General features: G+C 39.6%; 3 protein-coding genes across 4 annotated transcripts; 2 read left to right on the plus strand and 1 right to left on the minus strand.

Annotated features, from left to right (window-relative positions):
• Positions 1 to 447: 447 nt before the first annotated feature.
• On the plus strand, positions 448 to 2,294 carry il17c (interleukin 17c). The gene is made up of 3 exons (XM_074678322.1): positions 448 to 608; positions 696 to 916; positions 1,862 to 2,294. The coding sequence occupies exons 1-3, from the start codon at positions 594 to 596 to the stop codon at positions 2,121 to 2,123; spliced, it is 498 nt and encodes a 165-aa protein (XP_074534423.1). The 5' UTR covers positions 448 to 593; the 3' UTR covers positions 2,124 to 2,294.
• A 5,588-nt stretch (positions 2,295 to 7,882) lies between these two features.
• On the minus strand, positions 7,883 to 13,972 carry utp4 (UTP4 small subunit processome component). 2 transcript variants are annotated; one of them, XM_074677705.1, is made up of 17 exons: positions 13,855 to 13,972; positions 13,518 to 13,678; positions 13,005 to 13,193; positions 12,797 to 12,881; positions 12,093 to 12,182; positions 11,724 to 11,935; positions 11,467 to 11,638; positions 11,181 to 11,272; positions 10,966 to 11,062; positions 10,679 to 10,743; positions 9,637 to 9,753; positions 9,349 to 9,505; positions 9,143 to 9,249; positions 8,960 to 9,055; positions 8,586 to 8,771; positions 8,351 to 8,461; positions 7,883 to 8,087 (listed from the first exon to the last, which is right to left on the minus strand). In XM_074677705.1, exons 2-17 carry the CDS (start codon positions 13,674 to 13,676, stop codon positions 7,971 to 7,973), a joined length of 2,052 nt encoding a protein of 683 aa, XP_074533806.1. In that variant the 5' UTR covers positions 13,677 to 13,678; positions 13,855 to 13,972; the 3' UTR covers positions 7,883 to 7,970. The 2 variants fall into 2 exon arrangements, with proteins under 2 accessions (XP_074533806.1, XP_074533805.1); XM_074677704.1 differs by having other exon boundaries at positions 13,518 to 13,682.
• An 828-nt stretch (positions 13,973 to 14,800) lies between these two features.
• On the plus strand, positions 14,801 to 16,520 carry chtf8 (CTF8, chromosome transmission fidelity factor 8 homolog (S. cerevisiae)). Its single transcript, XM_074678528.1, has 3 exons — positions 14,801 to 14,977; positions 15,394 to 15,517; positions 16,080 to 16,520. Exons 1-3 carry the CDS (start codon positions 14,958 to 14,960, stop codon positions 16,347 to 16,349), a joined length of 414 nt encoding a protein of 137 aa, XP_074534629.1. The 5' UTR covers positions 14,801 to 14,957; the 3' UTR covers positions 16,350 to 16,520.
• The last annotated feature ends 1,235 nt before the right edge of the window (positions 16,521 to 17,755 follow it).

Below are 17,755 nucleotides of genomic sequence, written 5' to 3' on the forward strand. Positions count from 1 at the left end.
GTGTATGTATGTATGTATGTATGTATACACACATGCGTAACCTGTAACAATTATTTTCACTTTTTACAAACTGTTACTGGCAAAATCATAAAATGACGGGTTTACATAGCGGGATCACACTACAGGTATATTATCAGTATTATTATTATTATTATTATTATTTTTATTTATTATTATTATTATTATTATTATTATCAAGTTTGCATTAATGTTAAGGTACAGGCTCCCTGTATTGAGAGTTAGGCTACTTTAGTGCCTCAACACTTAAGTCTTCATGCCTTTTACTACAGAGCAGATGGCTGTAGATGGAAAGCCTGTATTCCTGTGCTCCTGACTGCCCTCCAGTGTGTGCAGATATTTCCTAGACTGCCCGGATACATTCCTTGATGACAGCACATGGGTGGCCCTTAACACCCACCTGTCTACTAACCTGTAGAGCCACTTTCACTCAGAAAGAGGAAGCGTTTCCATTTCCTCATGCCGCCGGTTTTTCCCTCATACACGCCTTAATAAAAGTCACCGTATAAACATGACGGCCAGCGAAGGAGCGCAGAAACCCTCGACAGAAGTCAAAGAAGACACAAACAAGAGAAATGGATTTCAAACAGGTGAGACACTCACACAGACATACAGTGAGAGCTGAATGTCCCGCTGCTGCCTGCGCCATGCCTCACTGCAGCCTCTCTGCTCCGCAGGTTCTCATCTTTGGACTATTCCTCCTCGTGCCCGTGTTTACCTACCAGTGCTTTGAAGAGCGCGAGCTGAAGACCGCCGCGGAGAGGCGGCTGAGGAACCACTTCCAGCAGGCTCTGGATCCCGCTTTCAAGGAGGTAGCCGCCTCCTGCCCCTTGGAGCTGTACCGGAAACACCAGCCTCAGGGCAAGAACGAAAGATCTCTGTCTCCCTGGAGATATGTGTGAGTAGCAGTTTGTCACCCTTAACTTTAAATTAATAATTCAGTGATTACGATTTGATTTCTGATTTTGTCAATTATTATAAGCCTACTGTTGCACACCGCATGGGTAAAATTAGCCCATTTGCAAAATACTGGAAAAATTCTTCTCCATGGACATAACCTTTAACACCACTGTGAGGGTAAATAAAAAAAATACACACGACTTTACGACTTTAGAGAATTAAAAAGTGAAGGTAATTAGAAAAATGAAAGTAAGTTAGGCAAGGTAAGAGGTTCATACCCAGCTATCTTTTTCAAAGTATATTAAAATTTTGAAGAAAAAAAAATCTGACAAAGATATAAATCTGTATCTGAAGCCCTCTAAAGCCTAACTGCTTTTTTACAGTTCCATAGATTTCATAAAGACTTGTACCTTTATTATGTCATGTTTTACATGAAACTGAGATGCACTATGTATGAAAAAAAACTAAAAGACTATTAGAGATTAAAAAAAATGCATCTTTTAGGACAACAGCTTCAGATCAAAGTAGGTGCGCTCCAAGTGCTTGTTGGCTCAAATGAAGTTTAGGGAGTCTAAAAGTTTCCCAGAAAGGATCCCTACAGGGACACATCCTTTTGATCAAAAGTGGGTTCCATTTTTTGACCAGAACCAGCAGAACCTCAAAAGTCAGAGGTGTTGTGGGTCCCTGCTTGGTTTCAGAACCAGCTAGTCCTGGTCCACTATGCTGCTGTCTGATACTCCATCAACAAAAATGCTTATTTTTGCAGAACATGGGAGTTGTTGGTCTCTGTTGTTTTTTATGTTACAGTGTCTCAACCTTTTTGTGTTGTATTTACAATGATACATTTCTTTAAGTTTTCTGTTTTATAAATATTTTTTATGTAACAGGAGCTCAGCATCTCCTCTACATCTTTTGACACTTAGCTGATTTTGTTTCTTTCCAGGAATCGGACACGCCCCGATTATTTCCCATCCTCTTATGCCGAGGCTGAGTGTCTTTGCTCAGGATGCATCTTGATCGAGAACAAAGAAAATGGGGACCAGGGTCTTGTGCTGAGTGCTGACTACAACTCATCCCCCGTAACTCAGACAAGGATGTTTCTCAAGAGAGAGCTCTGCACGGGAGAAGATGGGCCGAAATACCACTTAAAGCCAGAGTATTTGGAAGTGACAGTAGGCTGTACCTGTGTAAGACCCAGGCTGTGAGAGTGTGACACTACAATATGAAGATTGTGTTTGTTTTAAAACACTTAATGCTGTAACTCAGGGTTGTCACGGTGTGATGAGAGAGCAGATTGTTGGCTGTATCTCAAAGCCCAGACCACAACCCTGAGATCATCACTGAGGCTTCACAAGTCAGGATCACATCTGCCTGTTTTTACAGGCTGCTTTATTTAAATACATCACATGATACACTGTATTGTTTGTTGTTTAGGTCATTTTGGACCCTGTTTGCTCTTTATAAGACAATGTTACAGGTCTGCTTAGTGCAGCTGATTTAAACAGATTATTTCCTTATTTTATAAGATTTATGGTAAAATAGTGTGTTGTTTTTTTAAATTTTTAATTTAACTGCTAATAATATTTATATAAATATCTATTTATTTAGTTGGTGTACATGAAGGCTCATTGAGCATTTGAAGCATTTTTTATGAATAGATGAAAACAATGTAATATTTATTGATGTGTGAAAAAGGAAATAAAGAAAAATGGAGTTGAAGAGAAAAAAGTTAACTGTCTCAACTTTTTTTTCAATATGATGATGTGAAAAAAAAAAAGTTTGGACTGATGTCAGTACAGTCAGTGGATTTATGTGTAACCTGGCTGATGAGTACCTAGAATGAAACATGACACATAACTGTAACTTTCCACTTATGATCATTAACCAGCTGATGAAGTCTCGGGAACGATAAAGACAGACATGTCACATCCAAAAGAGAAAGAAAGAAATCTGTCCTTTATCACTGATGATTAATAGATTTGTCACATTCCTGCTCCCCTGGTAGAGTATGTAATCTTTGTGTATTGGTTTTAAGGTGATGTCATTGCTGCGAACAGGGAAGAAAATCAACAAATGACATCATACTATGTTGTCACCAGTAAGTGAGAGAATACATAGGGGGAAATGCGTTGCAGGGAAGCAGAAACAGGGATTTCATACTCTGTTTGAAAAGTGAAGCCGTGCCTCGGTCTGACTGATATCTAATACTATCATTACCTACCAGAGGGTTGACTCAAAGACAAGTGTTCACAAGCAGCCAGTATGGACACTGAAACTCAAAGATCCCCATGAGCACAGTTAAGGTGTGTTAGCACTACTTACAGGGACTAGGTCAGACTGAGGGTGAATGAGTTTGAATAATTTTAAATGAAGTGGAAGATGAAATTCATTTGATTTTGTTCTATCTGCTAAATCAGTGGTTTGCAAATTGCCTCTCCAAATCAAAAAGTACTACCAATTGCATATTATATGCCTGAATTTAAAATTATGAACAAAAGTTGGGGTTAACTTTGTATAAAAACATGCAGACAGAATATGTTTCATCTGTTTTCTACTTTTTTTTTTTTTTTTTTTTTTTTTTGCAACAAGAACCCAAATGACAGCATCACTGGGACCAGATTCATTCAGGAAACACAGCAATATGTGCACAAAGATAGTCCTATTTTCTACTGATCATCCAAATTAAGAATATTTGGATATATTCTGTTTGCTTTCTTTGCTTTTGAGTAACAAAAAAAATAGTTTAAAATATATAAAGTACACCTGACTTGGATTTGGTTCATTAGAATGGTCACCTCTTTGATAATTCTGGTATGATTTATCAGAAAACATCTTTAACCTCCTAAGACCCTGTGCCCATATATGTGGACTTTATATTTCTGCCTCCCCTCCTAAACTTTGACCTATCAGCCACATTTAGTGTCATCTTTTAGTGACATCACAACCTTACACCCACTTCAGTGAAAACAACAGCATATTAAGATAGTTTAGTTTATTTGTTTATTGTTTCATGGACAGTCCCCTTTCAATTCACTACACAGCAAAAGAGGTAGCATTAGCCTTTACAGCTAGTTTCCAGCCATAGTCCCTGGCTAGTTGTCCAAAAGGTAGCCTAAAATGTAAACATTAAGTTTTAAAATAAAACAAAATCCATTAAAAAAAAAAAAACAAACAAAAAAAAAACATTACATGTATGGTACAATTAGAACAGACACAAAGTACAATAACACACATAACACATAACTAACAGCAAACTCATAACACAAATAAATAAACTTCTTTATGTTATATTTATTAGATCTTACTTATCCCAAATAGCAAGGAGAAATAAAATGATGCATACCAGACAAAAACTCGGGTCTCAGGAGGTTAAAACATGGGAACATAGAAGAAAAGTAACTTTTAATACATATATAAACCTGTTCAAGTGTATTTCTCATGTAATACATGTTTTAAAAATTGTTTGATCTAAAGTATTTGAAAAAGATCAACAAAATGAAGTTTATCTTAGGTTTGTCTCGGCACCTTGAGTCTATGAGAGTATGTTGACATCAGCATGCGTGTATTATGAACACACACATGTTATTACCTGGGTGTGGTTCTCACGCACACGATGATGTTGTTTTTCTACTTGATGTTGGCCGGTTGAAATTTTGTAATATTTAGGCTGACTTTCAGTTTATTTGTCAGAATGATCTTGTCAGGGGTGAGTCATGTTCTTGACCAGACTCGAATGTAAACTATTGATTCATCCACTCGTTCACATTAGATACATGACAGAGTATGACAAAATAGAGCTCCCTCTAACGTATGGACGTAAAAAGTTAACTGAGAAATCAACACAACGTGACCAGAGCAGGCCTCCCAGCACTCAACAGTTATAACCTTGAGACTACAACACAAACAAACCAGTGACACACTCAGTGAGTGACCCGGTTTGGTGCAGTTGTGTAATAACTCTAAATGTTGCTTCATGCCAAAGCAGTAAAAACACGCAAGTGGATTCACATTACACACCTACCTGCTTTTGAACTGGGATGTTACTCGGATGGTGGAATTTCCAAAACTAAAACAAAACTTGTGCTAACCTGGGAGTTTTCACAGCAGGAAATAGATCAAGACATCCAAGTGGACCAACTGTGAGTGGTCCCTGCTTGTTTGTCCCCATTTCCATGTTGAGTCTCCCGTTTAGTGCCCAGATGTTTGGTTGAGGGGGCCCAGGTTTCCAGCTTCCAGTGATGATCTCATTAGTTATGGGTAAATAGCTCTGAGCTGCATGTGTGGGCCACAGCACCATCTTACTTGTAACATACTCTGGGTCCAGTTGGAGGCAGGTAAGAAAATGTTTGACTCCACCTGGACATATGAGATCTGTAAGGAATCTGCCGCCATCAGCTTGAACAAATGACTTTAAGATTTAAGGGATGGAGAGAAGGGGGGGGGGGAGAAACAACTCTTCTGTAAAACCCGGTTATTTTTTTTGAGTCCACTTACTTTTTGAAGCTCTTCTTTTCATGAAATCCCTAAATTACTACATCCAATCACCACCACCAGTTGTCATGACAACTCCACCACCTGTCGATTTATTTGTGTGGAACCACAACACAACAGCGCCCTCTGCTAACTAACTGGAACCAAACAAGTTGTTTCAGTGATTATTGGATATACCAGAGTCTGTTCTTGTTTAAGCAGAGAGGTACAGAGTTCAGATTAAGTGTTCATACAGCTGGCTTTATAAGGGTAATACCTCATCTGCCATGATTAAATCAAAGGTTATTGGCTCCTTACTCCCCTGGAGTGCATCGTTACCACAGGATTCCCAGAAGAACAATAACCAGCCCCCCTGAGTCACCTCTGCATTAAATTCAGACGCTTTAGCTGCCAATGACAAAGTACTTTAAATCTTTACAGCTCACTTTTTTTTATTTACATCTGTTATTTATCAGATATTTTTAAGCTGAATGTGTGTATCTGTATTTTAATATTTCCTGAAAACATTGGTTTCTGGTGATTTTATATCTGGGCTATAACCATAGACTGAAGTCACTCATCTGTTCCTGAAATTGAAAATGAAGCAGATTGGCTTTAGCGGCCATATTGAAAGCGGCAAGGACTTGGAGTACAGCAATAGGGCAACCCTTGGTCATGTGACCTGAGCGGCTGAGTCAGAAAAAAAAATTCACCCCCTGTACAGTGTGTGCTGATAGTGAAATTAACAATTCAGACAGGAGACGTTTTTTTGAACCAGGCTGTAAAGAGGTTAATTTCTGCTTTAAAAACAGCTTTTTTTTTGGCTTGGTGTGTGTGTGACTTCCAGTACTTCAGGAGCCAGCCTCAATCAGACACTCGAGAAACAGCAGATTTTTGCACTTCCGCATTGTCTTATATTCTTAGACCGGAGGTTGCCGCTTGGCTGTAACCTGACCTTTAGAATAGAATAGAATAGAATAGAATAGAATAGAATAGAATAGAACTGTATTTGTCATTGCAACAAGTGCAACAACATTGCAAAAGCCCTTCAGTCAGTGCAAAACAGTTTAAAGTGCAAAATAGCTGCCATGTTCAGGTGCATTAATGACATAAGGTAATTGTTTAATTGTAATTATATGACGACAAATGAGGTATTGATTTCAGCTTTTGTTCCTTGTATTACCTTGTGAGCATTAAACACTAGGGTTTTGTAACCACTTCTGCAGAAGGCTTTGCGTGATATTTCCTTTAGGGTGATGTTTCCTCCACGGTCCACATTACAAAATGCAGGCTTCAAGTAAGTTAGTGAAGTTCATTTATATATAGCAATTTTCAAGAGAAGAGGTGACTAAATGGCTCAGGAGTTGTATCGATGGAAGGATTCTCTTTTGAAACCAAGCCAAAGACGCATGAAACGATGTTGGAAAAAAGCAGAAATGAAACCCTTAAGATCACAGAAGCTGCTGGCTCAGTCATTGGGTTTCGATTATCTTGACCTTTTTTTAAAAAAATCTGCTTTTTAATGCAAATTTGCCTGTATTAGACAGAAAAGCAGAGGTGATGCAGGACATGTGGGCAGCAGAGTGAGGAGTGGCATGCAGCATGAGTCAAAACCAGGGTGTAAATTGAGTGCCAATACCAGGGTAGGGCTATGATGGTTTTTATGTCAAGTTTGCATCACTTACAGTGTTTGTGCAAAGGAAATTAACTATGAGGGTGTTAATACTTTTTTGTCAATGAAGTTTGACAGTTTGGCAAAGAGCACCATTACCACAGGTTCTGGTACAGAAAAAGTTTCAGATTTAGACAATTCTGTCTGCAAAAATCCTTTTGCCGGTTTCGTCAGACGCCTAGATAAGCCTGAAAATCAGACATTGCAGCCTTTACTGCCCGTTTCATACTGCTGGTTGAAGCAATTTTGTTATATGATATAAAGTAGATCCATGTGAACATTCAAATGTGAGCATTATTATCGATAAAAATGTGTCATGGGTAAAAAACTCATTACTAGTGAAGTTTTTTACTTTAATATTTGTGAATACAGCTCTTCCTGGAATACGTCCACTTCAACTGCTCAGCTGACAAAACTTCACCGTACAAAGTCAAATGTTTTCTGTTCTTAACAGAGTTTGAAGTGTCTGGGTTTCAGCTTATAACTGAAGGGTGTCTCGAGGACCTTTAAATCTAACAGCATTATCCCCAAAAGAAAACTCAGGTCATTTCAGTCAGACAGTGATGATCACATCTGAAGCCAGCTTTGAGTTACCAAAATAAAAATTCAGAACTGTTTAAATTATTCATCATTTTTAAGCGTATCCAAGGACCTTCTCTTATAAGATCCTGGTGAAGTCATTATTCTGACCAAACAGCTAGATTCACACACACACACACACACAAAAGAAATCTGTTGAGTCGGACAGGAGTGACAGTAAATAGATCTATTTATTAATTTTTTTTTTTAATCATAGCTTTTTTTTTTTTTTTTTTTTTTTACAAAGTAGCGACACATAAGCAGTTATTGATGTTCAGATGTGGGCGATACATTGAATCACCCCAACGATCTTTTTCCTCTAACAGTTCATTTATGTAGCAAACTTCTTCTGGCGCACTGGTGCAGGCAGCTGAGACATGATTTCCAGCAGGGGGCGCTCCACCACAACCAGAGAGTGGTCCTCTAGTAAGTTCACACACAGGAGATGCTACAGAAACAAAAAAACATCCGTAAACATGGGATCGATTGTAATAGATAGATGTCATTTTAGATTTAGAAAGAGTTGTTATAAACATGTTCTGGGCTGAATTAAAGTAGGGATACTGTGCTTCTTTAGTTTAGGCTTTACATTGTCCCATGAGTACCCTTAAGTAGCTTCACATGATTTACAGCTCCCTCTTTCTCCCCCACCAGGATGCTGTGTCTGCCTGGAACTCTTTGTTTTAGCTGTTGCATCTTTAAAGTGTGTACCTGATAATTTTTGGATATCTTGAAGGCATGGCTGTGTTGTTTCCTCTCGGCCTCAGGAAGACTCCTCAGTGTCATCTGATTGAACAGCACAGTCTTTGATTCAGGGAGCGGCTTCACATGGAAACAAAGAGACAGAAACATGAGACCTTGAACACATTCAGTAACAACCCAACATCTTCAAGGTTTCTTTGCAGTAAGACTGACACACAGAACTGAATCATGAGCATGCACGAACCAGGCTCTGGTCGATGATGCAGAACATGAACGTGTCGTGCAGGATGATGTGAGCTGAGTTTTTCGGATTGAAGGTGACATTAGTGATGGGCGTGTCCCTTTCCAACCACAGGAAGTGCAATCCTTGTTTCTGCAGCTTTCGACTCCACTCTGTGTATTCTTTCTGCCTCAGAGAGTACTCAAAGATCTGTATGAACGACAGAAAAGAGTGAAACCATCACTAGTTAACATCTGAGGAACTTCCAACAACGATCCTGTGTTTCTTAAAAACCCTGGTTTAATATTTACAAATTGAGGAAAAGTAGAATCAACTCTATTATTCTCGTGATTGTTCACCTATATGATTGTTTATAATTAGTCTGTTACTGTGTGTACCTGCTGGTCAGCGTGCACCACGACCAGGTTGCTTGTTGTTGGGTTGATGGCTAAGGCAGTGGGACAGGAGCTGTACACTGGAACTGTACAATGCAGCTGCAAACAAAGTGAGACATTTAGAGTTTGGGACAATTCAAGAATAAGACGACTAAGACCCAGAGAGACATCTGAGTCACACCTCACCTTTAGCTTGCTGAGGTCATACACATGGACCTCACAGTCTGTGTTTGCTGCTGCAAGCCATTTACCATCTTCACTGGCCTGCAGCAGGTGGACAGGCTGCCGTGAGCCTGAACAACACAAATTAAGATGTTTTAGAACAACAGAAAGGTGTAGTATGCAGGTTAGACACTGAGAGAAATCAGTCAGGGCTCGGGACTCAGACTAACCTGACTTAGGTTTGAGGGTGTGAAGGTATTTGCATTCCAGCTGGTTGAGAGCAGCAACGATAACTGAAGAATTACTGACCGAAGCAAAGAGTTTGGAAGAGTCTGATGAAAAGCAGAGCTGGTGAGCCCAGCAGAGCTCTTTAGGAAGTCTGGAGATCTGAAAAGGAAGACAGAGGAATGAGCTTCATCGAGTTCCTTGTTGACAGCACACACAGTCAACCATTCAGAGTGAAACACCGGACTTCACACTTGATGTCTACAATCAGCTAAACTAAGAGTGGAGCTCACCTTGGTGATGCTGAGGCTGTCGCACTGTAATCTGTACAGACGGACACTGGAGACAGTGGAGTACGCTAACCAGCCTCCACATGGGGACAAAGCGCTGCAGCAGATATGATCCTTCCCCTGCAATGGACAGAACACAAACAAACATCATTACTTTATTTATTTTTACCAAGGTAAAATACAGACAATATAAGGATCTTGGAGGAAATCAACAGTATTACTGAGAGATCAATATCCCAACAAGGTTTCTGCGTTGTATATTTTCAAAAAAGGCTGTCCATGTAAAGCCAAAGGTGACAGACAGTTTCCTCTGGAGCACAGACGGGCTCCCAAAAAGTGTTTTACAAACCATTTTGGTCATTCACACTAAAGTATGGATCAACAGCTGTCAGGAATCTAAAGCCCCGTTTCCACCAAGCGGCTCAGTTCAGTTCAGTTCTTCTCGGCATGGCACACATTTGGCAGTGTTTCCACTGACTAATTCCAGGACAGACCCCCAAATAACTAAAGCCTAGTTTCCACCAAACAGACCGGTTCAGTTCATCTTGGTACAGCGCGCATTTTGTGGTGTTTCCACTGACTTATCCCAGGACAGATCCCCAAAAACCAAGACGAGCCGTCCCACTTTTTTGGGACCCTCCCGTATGGGTGCCAGCCTGAACCGATCCGCTCTCAGAAGGTGGAGCGACAACACAGCAGACTGTTGATTGGTCAAGATAATTGTCACTTACCGTGACAGCAGCTGTTTCTCTCCTGGCGGCACACAGACTTCTCTGAAACAAAGCTTGATTGAACTTTGTATCAAAGCGCAACATTCCAGTCACAAAGAAGACAAATTGCTGGATGTCTCCCACAGTTGCTCTTTGTTTACTGAGTTTTTATTCTTCATTGGATTTATAAGCTGGGTACACTGCTGCTTTAGCATCACACTTTTATTTAACTGATGCAGCTATCTGAATTTTAACAAAGCTAACCCGTACTGATCTGCTTGGTGGAAACGCAGCTTAATGACGAAATCAAAAGAAAGAAAAATATCAGTACACACCTTTATCTTTAGCTGGACAAGTTTCTCTGGATTCCTCTTCACAGGCAGACTGTCTCCAGGCTTTCCTGTTAACACGCAGTATCAATATGGATAGTGATTATAATGTTCACAAGTTCCCCTTTTCCCATTCAGATGCATTTGTTTGTGTGTGTGTGTGTGTGTGTGTGTGTGTGTGTGTGTGCGTGTGTGTGTATGTGTGTGTGTGTGTGTGTGTGTGTGTGTGTGTGTGTGTGTGTGTGTGTGTGTGTGTGTGTGTGTGTGTGCGTGGTTGTGTGTGTTGCCCTCACCTTGTCCATCACTCTCTCCGATCCTCCACACCTCTAGATGGTCAGGAAACTGGAAAAGCAGCAGTCCTGCCTTCTTCGCACAGCACACCAGATTCCTCTACATGGCAGATCAACAAAAGTGAGCGTGTCACCATGGAAACAAACAGGACACACATTCATCCGTCAATAAACTGGAAAAAAAGGTCTTCCAAGACTTTTCTAAAATGTGTACTTACATGTGGGAAAGCTATTTTGCGCTGTGCTGACTCTCTGGTGTTTTTCTCCACTTTGTCCAGCAGGGGACGCACTACGAGCTGAGTGTCCATGCCTGAAAGGGAAATGTGAATTAAATCTAGGTTGTATTAAAGTTTAAAATTCCATTGGATAACACAAAGCACAAACCTTGTGATTTTTTATTGACAAAAAAATAGAGTGTCCCGGGTAATTGCTAATTCTGGTTGAAGCATTACCTCATGATGCATCATGTCAGAAATACATTAAAGACGCCAACACCACACTAACCTCCTGAAACCACAGCGATGTCTGTGTGAGCCAGCGCCCTCACATCATGCGAGTGGTTTTTGAAAGTCCTGGTTCTGACCCACTCTTTTTCCTGCTGTCCCACATTCGGGGAGAGGAACTGAAACTGGGTAACTGTTCCTTCTGATGTCCCAGCTACCAGACTGCTCTCATCCTGTGACACATCGATTTAACATTACTTTCCCTCTGTCAGGGGTAAATATGATTCATTCTTTTAATCCAGGTAGATCTCGACTCACATGAGAAACAGACAGGGCCAGAACGTCCCATTTGGTGACCAGGTGGGTTCTGACTAGAGTTCCTGTGAATCCGTCCCAGATCTGGACCTTTCCTGCAGAGTCACCGCTGATGATTGTGTGGTCAGACAGGAAGACGATGCTCCAGACCACCACCTCCTTACTTTTTGATGCTCCAACTCCTCTTTCCACAAGCAGTCTGTGTGTAGCGTGGCCTAAAGTGAGAATAAACGAAAGAAAATCTAAGGGCCAGCGAAAACCTCCGAGGGAACGCAGGGTGATCCAGGTTCAACAGACACCAAACTCAGCTGCTGGTCCTCCAGTACATTGATGGTGTGAAAATCATTTCAAGGTTGAATTATATATGGTTACCTGTCTCAGCGTCAAATATCCGAATCATGTCCATCATACCAGCAGCGATTTGTGCACCAGAGGGATGCCAGGAGAGAGATATGATACGACCTGAAGGATCAGGGAAATCAAAATGAAAAACCAAAATTGATCCAAGTCATAAGCAAGACCAAACCTAACACACAACAAAACAATAACATCCATAACCAAACTGTTTCTTGAAAGAAAACAAAAATGATTACTTGCTACCACAAAGGATCTATTTTTCTTGTGACTTTCCTTCTTTTCAAATTTTACTATCACTCATTTGTAAAAAAATAAAATAAAATAAAATAAAATAAAGGGGGGGGGGGGGGGGGGGGGTTGGTTTCAAAGGAATTTCCTGATATTTCATGATACTCTTATTTACTTATAATAATGTTCGTAGTGCCATTCTCTCAAATTTGTGTCTAAAAACATCAATTTTCTATCAACTAGGGAATATTTGTTTCAATAACAGAAGTAGAAAAGAAAAGGCGATGAATAAGTAAAGTGAAATTTAATTCAAGCAGAATCCCTGGTCCCACTTTTTACCCCCACCCTTGAATGTGTGGTAAAGTGAAACACTACTAACACAGTGAAGCCTTGAGAACAGGGTCAAGACTTCCAATGGCAAGTCATTCTAGGTGGGAAGCTTTACGTGTTAGTTTAGTATGAAAAGCATCTCCCCCCTTTTTCCTTCTTACCTTTCTGTCTGTCAAGGTTTCTTTGAAACTGAATCCTCCCCTCCAATACTTCAAAAATTTTCACAGTCCCATCCTCACAACCCACCTGAAACAAGAAATACTCAGTCAACAAGCTGAAATCCTCAAAGTTTAACTAAAAATATAGACCTGGATGGGCTAATTTTATCCCCCAAAAAAACATGGTAATATTTGCAAGGTGTTGACTGACCGCCAGCAGGGTTCCTTGGCTGTTGCTGCTGATGGTCCAGATTGGTCCTCCATAGGCTTCCACCGTGTACAGAGGCCTCAGGTTTTCCAGGTCATACTCTGTGATCTCTCCATTTAAACCAGCACTGAAGAGACGCTGACCCACCCAACACAGAGCCTCAACTGCCCTGCCTTCCTGTCCTGGAATGACCTGTGTATAAAATGAATGAATGTTATTACTGCTCATCTTAAATCAAGAACATTGTTGATCAGAGGTCAAGTTGCTAAACTTATTAGTTGAGGTTTCTGTGTCTTTCTGGAAAACTTCATAGACACTGGGTCATAACTTGAGATTTCTACAGTAGTACAATGAACACCCTTCAAAACAAGATGTGCAACAAATAAGCAAATGATCAATTAGATATTCTTGTTCCTTCTACTTTCATTAATCTCACACCTTGAAGAAACCAAACACTCTGAGTAAATACATCTTATATATGGGTCTAGTTTTTCAGGACCTCCTTAAAGCTCTTACTTTTTCTTGGAAATAGTTGTCAGCAAAGCAGAAGATCTCCAGAGCCCCATCAGCCCGTACCAGAGCCAGCCGTTCGGTGAACCTGTTGAGGGCCATGGCTCTGATCGCGCTGGGCATGTAGTCAAAGAACCGAACACGGTGCACCTTAAACTCACCCATTCCTACCTGAAACAGAAACAGGTGATTACTTATGACTTAGCAAGCGACATTAACATGCAACCCACATTGCCTTAAGTGCTGCTCTCCATGATCAAAACCTCCCAGGCTCAATAAACAAAAACAAAGTAATAACTACGTTACATTAAACCGAATATGGACATTATAGTATTCAGATTACCTACTGTTTCACCAAAGTTCCGTAACTCTATTTGCTATAAATTTCCCCACGCTGGAAAACATCAGTAGCCACGTTGGGGACCTTTCAACCGGAACTGTATAACCCAAACAAGCGTGTGGTAACGGAAATACGTCATCAAATTCAACAACTACACATCGGCTCTTAAAAGTGATAGTAACAATTATTTGGCTGGACAGAAGAATATAATGACTATGAAATTTATATAAATAAAACTTCTTCTGTTTATGTTGTATTAATTAAAATTTAAATAAAGTGTGATTTTTTTCTTCTTTCTACTTTTAAAGATGTCTATGACCCACATATAGGTGGCGGTGTTGTTAAATGATAGTTTCTCACCGCTAGGTTTAAGAAGCGGAAGAAGAAGACGACCGTGTGGTGAGAGTTAAGGCTTATTTTAGTGAGTCGGTTCTTTTGGCTCATTTCGGTTAAAAGCCCAGTTTGGCTCATGGGAAGCGTCTTATATTTTTTTTTCTTGAATTCATTTGTTACCAAAAATAATCTAGAATAACGTAAATTACTAATGTAAAAAAAAAAATAAAAAAAAAATCTCAATTTACTTAACTTCAAGGAGAGTGCTACCAATAAATAAATAAATAAATAAATAAATAAATAAAGAAAGAAAGAAAGAAAGAAAGAAAGAAAGAAAGACAGAAAGAAAAGAAAAGAAAAAAAAAATGACCCATCTCAATTGGAGCAGAATGTCCAATCCATATATTTCTACTTTTGACTGTGAAACCACATGGACATGTTTAGCAAATTACAGAAAAATATAAGGCATTGACCCTGTTTTTCCCTTTGTTATTACCTGCCATTTTTGGAGGAGACAATACACTATTCTTTTACAACTTCACGGATCACGCACAGCTTTATCAAAGATCAAAGTAAACGGCTCACAGCGTTTACTTCAAAGAGTCGGCTCTGAGAACCGGATGGTTCGCGACCGACACAACAATACGCAGCTGGCGGGAAATACTGCTTCACAGTGAACTGCTCATATCGTAAATTATTTTTTAAAACTTCAACTGTTTTATGTTACATTATATGATGCCGTTTTAAAGCTGTCTTCGAGGTTGGAGAGGAACATGGTTCAAATAGTAATAAGGTAAACTCAACAGAACTGAACTGAGCTTTATTTGCCTGCTAGTTTTAAATTGTAGTGTGTTCTCGTCCATAACAGAAACTAATGCAAGTGGAACAGGGTTGGTGATGAAAATGTAACATGTATGTGTATGTTAAAGCAGGTATAACTCTGTTTACGAAGGAATAATTTTGGTATACCAAGTAAAACTTTTATTATTCAGATGATGTCTATCAACGAATGAGTGATCCTCACCTGTCACAGAGAAAGTTATCAGACAATGGAAAAAAATAGGTGTCGCTTACATAATGTATTATTTTACAAGACAGTTCAAAGTGGGGTGACATCCTCCTCTGTTTTGACACTGCATGTTTTAGATCATGCCTGTAGGACTCAAACGTTTTTCCATGTATGTTATGTGTATGTCTGTCTTCCTGTAGAGGCAGTGTGGATGGCAGCAGTCCTCCAGAGTGGCTGCTGATCGAACTTCAGGGGGAGATGGTTTCCAGACACAACACTGGTCTGGCTGGAAATGTGATGGGTGACCTGGTTTACACTAAAGAGGTAAGTGACAGACTTAAAAGTGCTGAATACTTACTAAAACCATGAAAAAAAAACACATGAACATTAAGTTTGGAGTTTGACAAGTTTAGATTCAGTTCTTTAATAGCTCTATGAACAGGTGTCAGATCAATAATTTAAGAGGTTATTTCTCCTAAAATAAAGTGCTCCATGCCCTTGTACTCTTTCTACTTACTGTTGTTTTTTAATCAGATGCCTAATGAATATCTAGTGAACCAAAAGAACCTCTTAGTTCCTGGAGAAGTACCCCCTGGGACCAAAATTCTTGGTATCTCAGCTAAAAGTATGATATAGCTCCAGGGCCACAAGGTTCTAGGTTTAGATCAACCTTGAAAATCGGTCTCTGCAGTGATAATATTACAAGACTTCTGCTGTCATTGTGGAGATCAAGACATTTGTATTGATTAAATTTGGTGCTGTGGCTTCTTTAGCTCTGAATGTAAAGAGAAGAAGTCACAGAAACACCTTTAAAATCTTCTTGCCCTCTCTGTACTACTGATCCTGTCAGTTGTAACCAAGCTGCTCTTTCATCTGCCTCCACCAGGGGGTGCCAGTGCTCATTGTTGGACATCACATTCTGTACGGGAAGCAGGTTAAGTTGGAGAAGCCGTTTGCTGTCCTCACCAAGCATCCTGGGCACTCACAGGACAGTCTGGACAGCCATGACAACGATGATGTCACACAGACACCAATGGAAACAAACCAGCAAGGACCCAGCACCACCTCTTACTCTGTGACTGCTCTCATTAAACGGAAACTGATCTTTAAGACTCGCCCAAAACCCATCATCACTAACGTACCAAAGAAGGTCTAGTTGGACTGTTGGACAGTTTCATCACATGTATGTTCTGCAGTTGATCACTGGTAGCATCACATTAACCCATACTGTCAGACTGTGACCTGACCTGATCCATTGATGGGTAAATGAGGATTCATGTCATAAATATTGTGCCGTTCACCTGAAGTGAGTGCATGAGTAAGTGTTTTTTTTTTGTTGTTTTTTTTGTTTTTTTTGTTGTTGTTGTTTTTTGCTGTTCTGGGATGAGAAAACTTGAAGAACATCTGAAAACAGAAGTTTCCATCCTCATCTTGCAAAGCCAAATCCTCAGATCACAGCACTGGGCCATATCTAGTGATAGTTGTGGTTTGAACTGTTATGTTATTGATACTTGGGAAGAATGCTCTGGTGTCGAGTATAGCTTCAAATTTAGCTGATCTGTTGTTGAAGGATGAATGACAGTTGCCTTGAACATTAACATTGGAAGAGAATTTGTTCAGATGGAAATATTTTGCTCCTCAGGATACAAGCTTGGACTTCTAATCGCTAAACCTTTTGTTTATAAATGTCTCAACATATTCTTCATGTAGAAATAAGATCTCTCCTTGAAAGAACTGGTTGCATTGTCACAAACAGAGTTGTAATATCCAACTTAAACCAGTGTATCATTAGGCCAGTAAGGTAGTATCAACAATTCAGTTTTCTGATATAACCTCCTTTCTAGAAAATTAAATTCAAAATAAAAGTACTTAGGATTAAAAAAAAAAAGATATGGTGGGGATTTTTTCTTACAGTGTGGTGTACCATACCTTCAGCACTGTGTGCATCAAATGTAGCTAGGCTAACAGCGCTAGCAGTCACCTGCTCTTAACTCTGTGTTCAGTGTTTAAAAAAGTTGTGGTTTTTGTTTGACAAAACAGCTTTCATAGATTTTTTTAGAAGTATACAGGTGTGTGTCTTAGTCTTTTCCACAGTTTAAAAAATGTCCAGTTATGGTAAATACATGGGATTAGGAAATGAGAGAAAAAGCAAAAATTCCTGAAAAAAGTCTTGCACTGCTCCTGAAAATGACAAATTATTTACACCTGAAACAAGAGACTGTCATCGAAGAATGAACGCAGTGATTCAAACTATGAATGTCTGTGCTGTGAGAAAATCAAACACCAGCTGAAGTCAAAAAGTATGTAATGATTATCTGGTAAGATGTATACTGACAGTTTCAACGAATAGTTAATGCAGAATGTAGTGAGAGGACAAATAGGTGTGTGTTATTCACTCTTAAGCACAGGCCATGTGGCATGTTTATTTCTCTTTTATTATGAGGCTACATTTCCAAAATAATTAGAACGATGTAAACCTGTAACAGCCAAATTTTTGCTGACGACCTTCTGGGATATGATTCATAGAAAGGAGTGAGAACCATGATGCTGAATCTGTATTCT

Source organism: Halichoeres trimaculatus, unplaced genomic scaffold (assembly GCF_033239565.1).
Source record: "Halichoeres trimaculatus isolate MK-OKI-2021-1 unplaced genomic scaffold, fHalTri1.1 fHalTri1_scaffold_10, whole genome shotgun sequence".
Lineage (NCBI taxonomy): Eukaryota > Metazoa > Chordata > Actinopteri > Labriformes > Labridae > Halichoeres > Halichoeres trimaculatus.

Excerpts from the sequence above, each read along its gene's own strand:
- utp4 (XM_074677705.1), bottom strand. The coding sequence starts at position 13,676 with ATGGGTGAGTTTAAGGTGCACCGTGTTCGGTTCTTTGACTACATGCCC. Across the intron at positions 11,273-11,466 it reads CATCGCTGTGGTTTCAGGAG|GCATGGACACTCAGCTCGTA; the intron begins GTTAGTGTGGTG and ends TTTCCCTTTCAG. Across the intron at positions 11,063-11,180 it reads GCAAAATAGCTTTCCCACAT|AGGAATCTGGTGTGCTGTGC; the intron begins GTAAGTACACAT and ends TCTGCCATGTAG.
- il17c (XM_074678322.1), top strand. Across the intron at positions 917-1,861 it reads CTGTCTCCCTGGAGATATGT|GAATCGGACACGCCCCGATT; the intron begins GTGAGTAGCAGT and ends GTTTCTTTCCAG.
- chtf8 (XM_074678528.1), top strand. The coding sequence starts at position 14,958 with ATGGTTCAAATAGTAATAAG. Across the intron at positions 14,978-15,393 it reads ATGGTTCAAATAGTAATAAG|AGGCAGTGTGGATGGCAGCA; the intron begins GTAAACTCAACA and ends GTCTTCCTGTAG. Across the intron at positions 15,518-16,079 it reads ACCTGGTTTACACTAAAGAG|GGGGTGCCAGTGCTCATTGT; the intron begins GTAAGTGACAGA and ends TGCCTCCACCAG.